The 10,481-nt window shown below is 57.4% G+C and overlaps 1 protein-coding gene across 1 annotated transcript; it reads right to left on the reverse strand.

The window, feature by feature from the left end:
* Nucleotides 1-1,011: 1,011 nt before the first annotated feature.
* ID3 (inhibitor of DNA binding 3) lies at nt 1,012-2,597 on the reverse strand. The gene is made up of 3 exons (XM_062193163.1): nt 2,231-2,597; nt 2,044-2,125; nt 1,012-1,492 (listed from the first exon to the last, which is right to left on the reverse strand). The coding sequence occupies exons 1-2, from the start codon at nt 2,528-2,530 to the stop codon at nt 2,066-2,068; spliced, it is 360 nt and encodes a 119-aa protein (XP_062049147.1). The 5' UTR covers nt 2,531-2,597; the 3' UTR covers nt 1,012-1,492; nt 2,044-2,065.
* Between the last annotated feature and the right edge of the window lie 7,884 nt (nt 2,598-10,481).

Genomic DNA, 10,481 nt, shown 5'->3' on the forward strand with positions numbered 1-10,481 from the left:
CGTCACCCCAGAAAGCTCACCAGGGTTAAGGCACGAAAGGTGATGACGTGACCTGTTTGTTATGAAATATCGAAATAACTCGTGCCAGGGGCCAACACACAGATGAGATCATATCATAAACAGAAATCTGGTGAGGCCAGGCGTCTGGTGCAGCCCACCTAGGGAGCCACCAGGTGGGGGGGGCAGCAGGGGATGCTATGGGTTGGGGTCTTACCCGCTGCCCCACTCCCAGGCTGGGCCCACGGAATGGCCAGTCCCGGGTGACCGTCACTGTAGGTAAGGGTCACGTCCCTTCTGTGCCTTTAGGGGCCGGTGAGAACCTGGCTCAGACCTACACCCCGCTGAGCCTCGCCTGAAATGGGGACAAAGATAAAGTGGGTTCCCAAGGGAGGGCTGTATGAACACCCCAAGGACACAAAGCTGTGGGGCTTCTCCCTCAAATTCAAGGTCAGAGACCAAACCAGCTGGTGTTGGAGGGGGACTGGTACTTGTGCTTCCCAACGCAGGTCCACATCCTCCTGCAAGTGGCTGCAGATGTGAGCCAGGGCTGCAGCCAGAGTAGAGAGCATGAGGGAAATGAAACCAGGCCCAGTGATCAGTTTATTCATCTCTGAAATGGGTCTATCAACCACCACACAGGTTTGGGTACCGGGCAAGGCCGACTGGAAGCTCCACTCTTACCACATCCCTGCTAGAAAAGTATCACGAATAATTAAGGACGTGAAGGGGGCAGCTAGCTAGGTCTCAGGGGACGAGAGAATTCAGTGTCCCACTTGCCTGAGCCCCCAGCTTGCCAGGTGCCACGCCTCCTTCCTAGCACAGGGATAGGTCTCTCCTGAGCACAGTCCCAAGGGGCCTGGAGCTCCCACCCCGGAGCCCCAGCCCCTTCCCCCTCCTGTCAGCTGGGAATTCTGCTTTTGCAAGTGGGAGGGAGGCTCCGTGTCCCCAAACTCCGCATTAATGCTTAGGGGAGTGAGAAGAACGGCAATGAGACCAAATTATATACACAAGTGTTTACAAATCGTTTATTATGTAAAATGTTAACTTTTATAAAAAGTTTAATATACATCGCACGGTTACAGAAAGTCACCTTCCTGTAAAAAAAGTACAAAAGCTATATACTCTATTATAGAGTTCACAATCAGGGGAACAGAGCTGCTCCAGGGAGACCAGGAGACCAGCCCTGCCGCCGCCTCGGCGGACTTTGGGGCGTACCCACTCTCACCCCCCCCCACGGGAAGAGTCTGAAAACTTCGAGGGTGTAGTGGGGGCAGGGTGACGACGCCCAGCTGGTGACCTGCGCTAGCTCTGGCTCTTCCGGCCACCCAAGTTCACAGTCCTTCGCTCCCGGGCGCCAGGTCCAGGCTCGAGACAGGGGGGTTCGGGGGAGTGAAGTGGGCAGGGCGAGGTTGGGGCCCATCCATGCCCTTGGGCTTCCGGCCGGAGAAGGTCGCGGGGGGTCCCAGGCGGAACGGGCGCCAGCACCTGCGTTCTGGGCGGGGGAGAAGAGAGGAGCCGTCAGTTTCCGCCGAGCGCGCCGAGGCGGGGGCCGTCCGCAGACTGGCCGGCGCCAGGGCGGAAACTCGCTCTCTACCTCCAGCTGATAACTCCGCGCCCCACGCTGCCCCCACCCAAGTTGGCGCCAAAGGACCACAGGCGGAGCTTGCGCTCGCCCTCCCCCCAGAATGGACACTGGTGGCGGGGCGGGGTGGGGGGGGGGCGCGGAGAAGACACAGCGCCCTTTAGGACTCCCAACAGAAAGGCTATTTGACTTGGTCAGACCCGCGCCTCCTTGCCTGGCTCTTTGGCCCCTGCGTGCAGCCAGGGGCAACGTGCAAAGGGTAAACAGGGAAATGCACGTTCTACCGAAACTGGTTCTGCCATTCATTTGATGGGACCACCGACATTTCACTTGCGCCCCCCACCCCCGCCCCGGCCTGAATGGTCCTGCGCCAAGGAAGAGAGAATCCTTTCAAAGGCCTGCCAACGCCGGCCTCCCTCGGCCCCCACCCACCCCCGGGGGGGCGGGGAGGCCAGACTCACCTGGAGGTGCCAGGTCATCAGGTCAGTGGCAGAAGCTCCTCTTGTCGTTGGAGATCACGAGTTCCGGGGCGAGCTCTGCTGTCTGCAAAAGGAGAGGAAAGGGAGTCAGGCAACGCGCTCGGCACCTCGGGGGTCCCGCCGCATCCCGGTCCGGGCGCTCAAACCCCGCCCCGGTTCCCACGCGTACCTGGATGGGGAGGTGCGGGCCGTCCGGGGGTCCGGGCGCCGGCTCGGCCAGGACCACCTGCAGGTCGAGGATGTAGTCGATGACGCGCTGCAGGATTTCCACCTGGCTAAGCTGAGTGCCTCGCGGGACGCCGGGTACCAGTTCCCGCAGGCGCGAGTAGCAGTGGTTCATGTCGTCCAGCAGGCTCAGCGGCTCCTCGGCCGCCGGGCCCTTGCCGCGGCCCCGCGCTATGGCCAGACTGCGTTCCGACAGGCAGCACACCGCCTCGTAGCAGCCGCGCACCGGGCTCAGCGCCTTCATGTTGCAGCGGGAGGCTTGGGAGATGCACACGAGAGGATGCGGCCAGAACCCACTGGGGCAGCAAGCAATGCGCGCACGCCCGCCGCCGCCCGCCCTTTATAGCGCCCGCCTCGGGGACACGCCCCCTTATTCAAATCGGCCCGCCCGGCCCCGCCCCCGCCTGGCCTGGGCGTTCACAGCCCGCTTAAATTGCTAACAGGCTTCTTCGAGCTGGGCGCTCGCCGGAGACCGCGGAGCCGCGGATCCAAGGAATGAGGAAGCGCTGATGCTGGGGAGAGGCGGGCCTCTTCGCCAGCAAGGATTTAAAAAATCACTTAAAACCATTAACTTCAAGAATCTGCCTTTTCCTGGCAGCGCCCCAGATCTTAGAGCTCCCCTGCCCCCTGCCAGGCCACCCTTAACCCAGCACTGGTTCGAACCCACAGCTCCTCCGAGGTCATAAATCGCTAAACAGCAAAGCTTTTTTTTTTTTTTCCTAAGCAAAAGATTTTTTCAAGGGAAACTTGTAAGGAATTAGTGCCGCCTTGTTCCCCAATTTGCTGTTCGTCTGACCTCCAGACTCACTGGCGTCAGGAATTATCTTGTGACCAGAGGGAAAAAAAATTAATTGCGGTGAAGCTGAGGTTACAATGAAGAAAACAGATTTGGGCTAGGCGCTGAGATTGCAAGAGGAGGAGGGGATGGGGGTTTGAGCAAAGAACACTATTTATTTGAGCAACAGGGGAAAAGAGAAAAAAAAAAAAAAAAAGGAGAAAGCCTGGATCCAGCATGCTTTTTGCATGGGGGAAGAAAAGAGCCGAGGCTTCGTTCCCCATGAACTCCTTAAGGAATCGAATGCATGCCCAGTTGTGTTTGGGAAATGAATTTTGGACGGGGTTTTCAATATGGGAGAGCAGGAGAAGTGGTCTCCATATAAATCTCTTTAGGAGCCCCGATTGGGTCAACACATCTCCGGTAACTTTTGCTTCCCGGCTCCCCGCACGGGGACCCCCCCCCCCGCCCGACCCCGCACCTTTCCACACACCTCTTGCAGAGGTCCCTGGTGAGCCCGCGGCTCTGTCTCTACCCCCTTGCTGCCAGGGCAGGGCCGCCACCTGGACTTGATTATCTGCAGCCCTGCTGAGGTGGCTGCAGCATTGCCACAGGACACTGTGGTCAGTCTTCCTGTCACCTCCCAGCACTTTGGGGACTCTGCATTTCCGCAAGGCTGGTTTCCATCTTGGAAATGACCAGGAAGCATCCCCCAGTGTTTCCTCCTTCATCAGCAAATATTGATGGACTCCGTTAGCATAAAACAGTGGCTCCCGCTCTCAAGAATGTCACAATTAGAGGAGACAAGATCAACACAGGAAACAATGAAGAGTTCAATAGTGTGTGGCGTTGATTAACAGGACAATAGGGGCTCAGGGCTGGGAGACTCAAAATAGTGACAGTGGGAAGGACACGGGACTGGAAACCAGAAGCACGGCATTCAGTGCGCCCGCTCGGCCAGTTCTTTGTCAGGTAATGGCGAACAAACCCAGGTACCCCGACATTAGCTGCCTTGGGAGTAAAGTGAGACGGTGCCAAGCGATTATTTAAAACCCTTTCCAACTGTAGAAGTTGAAGGCTTTGTGAGATTTGGACAGGCAGGTGTAGGATGGCAAAGGGCCCAGACAGGATGTAAAACAAGTCCAATGTCACACTACCTGCCGTAGCAGAACCAGGCTGGGAGCCTCCTTCCTTCCCCGGTGTGTCCCGAGAACAAGGCCTTCCACAGTCTTCCTCTTGGGAGAGTAACCTTTCCACCGACAGGGCTGCGTTAGTATCAGAAAGAGGGGGGACTTTCTGTGAACAGACGGTCAGTCTCAGGACGCTGCCAGCGTCAGGTGCCAGCCATTCGGTCGTGGGACTCCCCAGCCACCCCGCAGAAGAGCCTCTCTTCTGCCGTACAGTGGTTTGTGCAGAACCGGCCAAGCCCGGCAGATTCTAGAAACATGACGGCCTGCGGAACAGGCAGACGTATGCGCAAATACGCACTCTTTCCGTTTATTGATGTGTCACCTCTCCGTGCCTTAATTTTCCCATCCACAGAATGGACTCATCGGCTCAAGTGATTACTGAATGACCCCGTCTGCAAGCTGCTTCTCCCCACCGGCCCTTCCTGGGGGGCCTGCATGGGGCCGTGGGGGGTGGGGGGAGTAGGTGCTTGGTCGGCCCCTCCCTCTACTCCATTGATTACCACAGATGCCTCAGGCTTCTGTAGCGGTTTGTGGTTGGCAAAGCACCTTCATATTTAGAATTTCCCAGGATGCTTCCCGGCTGACAGGCCCATGGGCTTGTGTGACAGATGACCCGGGGACAAGGGCGCCGCGGAGTTAGCGAGCAGACGCCCGTCCGGGCCGCTCCTTGGACCAGTTTCCTCCCTAGGCCTCATTTTTTTTTTTTCGGGGGGGAACCAAGATGGGGTTGGGAGGAAGCCCGTGACCTTTCGGGGGGCCTCTGGGCTCTTAAGGGTTTGATTCCGAAAGCGGCAGGTTACGGCCGGGAACACTGAACAGAGCTTAGACCTCGGCGGCTGCTCTGCGCCCCGCGCGCAGCCCGGCCGGCCCGGGCCTTCTGCAGCCCGCTTGGCGGTGGCAGGGCCTCAGCCCCTTCTTCCAAACGCCTCTGAACCTTCTGTTCCCAGTTCTGCGCCTTTTACCAGCTTTTTCCCCCCTCTTGCATTTTTTATTTTTATGAAAGGATGTCATTAAGGCTTTTGTCTGCGCTGTTTTTGTTTCAGAACTTTTCTCACAATCCTATTTTTTGTTGAGGAATCCGCTCCTTTGCCCAGCTGTGGGTCCCGGTCCCACAGCTGTGTTGATCTAAGACTCAGCCCCAGACAGCCTGGCGCCAGGGTGGGACGTCATGCGTTCACACAGGGATGCGTGTCCCAGGCAACCTTTCCCCGGGCAGTCACCGGCCGGCGACGGCCGCCCGCACCAATGAGCGCCCGACACCCGAGAGAGGGGCGGGGCGCCGCGGCCGGCCGGGGGCGGCTCGTGCAGGGCAGAAGCCGCGAGCGGGGAGCGCCCGTGCGCGGGGGCCCTGGCGGGTCGTCTCCCCTCTCTCTTGCAGCTCTTTTCTTCCTTTTGTGACTTCCCTTTCTCTCCGGCCTCTTCCTTTAGCGATCTGTAGAATTTTTCTTCTTCCTTCTCTCCCCCCCCCCTTCCCGCCCCCTTTTAACTATCTCCTCCCAATGTCAGGAATCATTTTGTAAGCATTTCCAGGAACTGGGTCTTCCACTGCCAAAGTTAAAAAAAAAAAAAAATTCAATGTTGTGCTCTCTGATTTTCTGGAGAGCTGGCAGAACTATTAAGTTATACTGTTTTAACTTTTTTTTTTAATGTGGTCCTGGGGTCTGTGTGCTGCTAATTTCGAAGTTGTCTGTTTCCTAAACCGAGTCCCTGCCTGTCTACCTACCTATGTATGTATGGTGCAGAAGCGGGGTTCCCCAGGACCTGAGGAACTTGCCCACAGTTACTGGGCCATCAGTGGCTGACCTCTGGCCAGAACCCAGCCCTGGGGACCCCCTGGTCATTAGCATTATGTGGTCTGCTGCGTTTCCCAGCGTGTACCTGTTTGCTCACCAGGTGCTTGTCAAGGTGTACTGAGGGCTTCCCAGCCCCTGGTGTGGCACATGCCCCTCCTCCCTCTCCCTAGTGAGTGGGGACCCCAGAGTACTGCTTGCAATTCAGAGGATACCAGGAACACACAGGGGGTTTACAGTCAACACCAGGTTTAAATTCTCGCCCAGACCACCTACCTTCACTCTGCCTCGGTCGGCTCCTCTGTAGACCTGGGATGAGAATAACATCCACCTGCCTCGCAGCTGGGCGGATCAGAGGGGACGAAGGACAGAAAGTGCCATGGGCAGCAGTTAGTTATGTTGTTAAAAGATGTACTTATTTATTAAAAAGGCAGAGACAGCAGAGAGGGAAAGACAGAGAAAGAGCGTCCATCCACTGGTTCACCCCCCAAATGTCTGAAAGAGCTGAGGGTGGGCCAAGCCAAAGCTAGGAGCAGGAACTCTGTCTGGATCTCCCATGTTGATGGCAGGGACCCAAATACTTTGGCTATCATCCACTGCTTTCCAGGCAGGACTTGACCCAGGTACTTTTTTTTTTTTTTTTTTAACATCAGGTGGGATGTAGGTGTTCCAAGCAGGGACTTGACCTGCTGCGCCTCCTCGCCCTCCCTGGGTGCAGTGATGGGACACAGCCCCTGTTAGCTGGGGTGGGTGGTGCCAGGTGACTTGAACAGCTCCCGCCGCCGAGGGGAGTATGTGGTGCCGGAGTCTAAGGCATGGGTCCTTGCAGTGTTTCTGGGGACTCTGGGCGGCCCATGCTGCAGCTCCATGCTGTCATCCGGGTTCCCTGGATCCAAATTGCCAACTCTGCGTGCCTTCACATGCGTTTTCTCGTTGACTGGGTTTATAGACAAGGAGACAGGAGGCTCAGCAAGGTTAGTGTGCTTGCCCGAGATTCACACAGCTAGTAAATGACAGATCCAAGATTTGCAGCCCGGTCTGTCTGTCTCCAGAGCTTGGGTCCTTCTGCATCTGGGCTTTTCCTTCTCCTTTCCTGCCAAAGGACCTCCTGGGAAGGTAGTGTGGACAGACTTGGCTTTATTCTACCAGGTAGTGAAGCAGCGGTGTGTGTGTGTGTGTGCACGCGTTGTGGGGGTCGGCAGCATTTGGCCTAGCAGTTAAGACATCCACATCCCATATGGGAATACCTGGGTTCGAATCTTGGCTCCAGCTCTTGGTTCCAGCTTCCTGCTAATGCAAACCCTGAGAGACAGAGGCGACGGCTCAGCTGATGGAGCTCCTGCTGCCCGTGTGGGAGACCTGGATCGCATTCCCAGCCCCATACGGAGGAGTGAATCAGTGGATAAAGGCTCTCTCTCCCGCCCCCATTCCGCCCTGGGCTCTCCTATAATGATAGCAACAACAGTAGTAATAAAAAGCAAGGGTAGATCCGTTAGCTAGGAAGACAAGATACAGCGTTGGGGTATTAGAGGAAACTTTTCTATGCAGAGACAGCACAGCACATTCTTGGAAATTTAAAGCTTTCGCCATCCTCGTCAAAGCCCTTCCTGCCCATGCTTTAGGGGATGTTTATTCTTAAAGAACAGAATGGCTGTTCCTGTGTTTAGGGTTCTGCTGTGGAGTTCAGTGCTCTCTTCCTACCCAAGGCAGGCCTGGCTTGAGCCGGCAACACCACCTTGAAGTTAAGCAGCCTCTCACTTCAGCAGGTGGGTGGCAACTGACCAAGGCGCTTCCGTGGCTGGCCTGGCTTCTGGGGTGGAGGGGTGGGCACTTCAAGGGAGCAGGAAGGAAGCTGATTTTCCGGGAGCCACCATGTGCTGGGTGCTTTGTAAATTCTGTCTTGTGTCATCTGTACTAGAGTTTTTTTGGGGGTAGGTGTTATTATAATCATATTCTAGACAATTTCTAGAAGTTCAAAGAGATTTGTCCACACAGCTGATGGTGGTGGTGGTGGTGGGGACCCAACACTTAGGATCTGAAGCAGGCTAGCGGCCCAAACACTGATGTACACGAGGACAGACAGGCTGCACAATGCCCAGACACACCCTAGCATTTCTAGAGTGAGGACAGACAAGGCACAGCCTTTGCCTCCTTTCTCTGTCAAGGAAAAAGTTTGGAACTTCTGGATTTCAGAGAGCATCAGCAGGTTATGTGGGAATTTAACCTGACTTCACAAATAGCCAAAGGACAAGTGTCGTAAGAATACATTGCAGACACCTTACTGTGTCCCAAGCCCTTTCATTCGTAGTTCCTTTAGACAGTCCCAGCCACCTATGGGACCTACTGCAGCCTGCTCTGTCTCCCTGCCCCCAGTGTCCTGCCTGCTTCAACTTGCCTTGTGTCTCTCAAAGTGCTGTGGCCCCTACTGGCAGGTAGCAAGGACCTCTGAACTCAGTGTCAGCCCCATACTCACTTTTGAGAGACCATACTGGTTGGGGATGGGGTGGGGTAGGGGCTGGTGCTGTGGTGTAGCAGGTTCAGCTTCCACCTGCGGTGCCAGCATCCCATATGGGTACCAGGTTGTGTCCTGGCTGCTCCACTTCAATCCAGCTCTCTGCTAATGGTCTGGGAAAGCAGCAGAAGATGGCCTGAGTGCTTGGGCTCCTGCACCCTGATGTGGGAGACCTGAAAGAAGCTCCTAACTTTAGACAGGCCCAGCCCTGGCCATTGCAGCCATTTGTGGGGTGAACCAGCAGATGGAAGATCTCTCTTGCTCTGTCTCTCCTCCTCTCTCTGTAACTGCCTTTCAAATAAATAAAACCTTCAAAACCCAAATGCCAGTTGTGCTGAATGACTGATTCTGTGACACACCCCCTTGCCCCCAGGCACAAGGGTCTTTGTACAGACAGCTGCTGACAGCTGGATTTGGTCCCCTACTAATGATGGGAGCCAGAGCAAGAAAAAAAAAAAAAAAAAAAAAACCAAGCAAGAAAAGGGAAAAACCCAAAAACCTTGCAAAGCAATGCTCACCCTTCTTAGATAGGGTCTTGGGTTAGCCTGAGTCCCACCAGCAGGTCAAAGCCTGCTAGAGCAGGGAGGCTGGGAGGGGACACATCTGGCCACAGAGGAAGGGGCTCCCTCACCCCCTTACCCCCCCACCGGGCACTCTCCACTGTGAGCATCCTAGAAAAGGCAGAGGCAGGGCCTGCAGCTCAGAGAGCGCCTCCTGCCGGCCCAAGCCTTTGTACTTGGGCGTGATCCTGACAGCGGCCCAGGCAGGCGCGGGTTTAGGAAGGATCCCCGGTGCTGAGCGCCAGCCCCGAGCCTGCAGCCGGACATGTACTGTGTCCCTCTGTCCTCAGGGTGGCCTCAGACTCGAGAGGCGAGGTGACGCGTCCAAGGTCACACAGCTGTGGGAGGCGGAACAGAGTGCAGAGTTTATGAGTCAGGCCACCAGCTGGAGGGGGATGGAAGGGGGAAAGAAGCTCTCATTTGAAAGTCATTTTGTTGCACAAACCTCTGTGGTGTCGGGTTTGGCTGTGTGCGTGTGTGTCTCAGTCTCTGGGTAAGCCAGGGGCCCTCCTGGCGTGCGTGCTGCGCGCCTGGGCTCCTGTCTGTCCCCAAGTGTCGCGCTGGGGCCCCCCTGAGACATGACTTTCCCCAGCGGTGCGGTCCCTTCTGTCCATCCTCACCCAACCTCCCTGCCAGGTGCAGGCCAGGGCCAAGAGGACAATGCGCACCAGCGCCCGGGTGGCCGCCAGATCCACTGCCTCGCCCACCGCCACCCTCCCGCCCGCACCCCGCGCCCCGGCTGCCCCCACTCTCGCCCTGCCCGACCTTCCCCGCCCGCGGCCAGCGCCCCGCGCCCCCCGCCCCCGGCGGTGGCGGCGCGCAGCTGCGGGACACACAATCGCCCGCGCCCCCTCCCCGCCCCCCGCGCAGCCCCTCGTTCAACAAAAGCCGCTTTCTTTTCCCCACAACAGATTAAAGACCAGGAGGGGGTGAAAAATAGCTTCTCCAGCCGCTGGCGGGGGAGGGGCGCGGCGAGCTGGGGCTTTGGGGACTCTTTGATGGCGAGTGTGTGGGAAACCCGGAGGAATGTGGCTGCTCGGACGCCGCGGCGGGGCCCGGCGCCGGGAGGAGGGTCCGCCCCCTCCCGGGACCCCCGCGCCCCCAGCGGCCCCGGCGCCCCCGCGCCGCCCGCACCCTGCGCGCCGCTGCCCGCTGGCCGAGCGCCTCCTGGGCGCCCTGGGCTCTGTCTCTCCCCGCAGCTCCTCGATCCGTTTTCTCAAATTCTCATTTCTGCTTCTTCTGCCTGCTTCCAACTCCCGTCTTTCGGCGAGCCGCCCCTGCAGCTCGCGGTCCCTCTCCCCTCGCGGATCTCATCCGGCCGCTCCTCCGTATTTCTCGGTCCCTTTGTCTGAGACCCGCTCCCCCGTG

The sequence above is a fragment of the Lepus europaeus genome, chromosome 5 (genome assembly GCF_033115175.1).
Source record: "Lepus europaeus isolate LE1 chromosome 5, mLepTim1.pri, whole genome shotgun sequence".
NCBI lineage: Eukaryota > Metazoa > Chordata > Mammalia > Lagomorpha > Leporidae > Lepus > Lepus europaeus.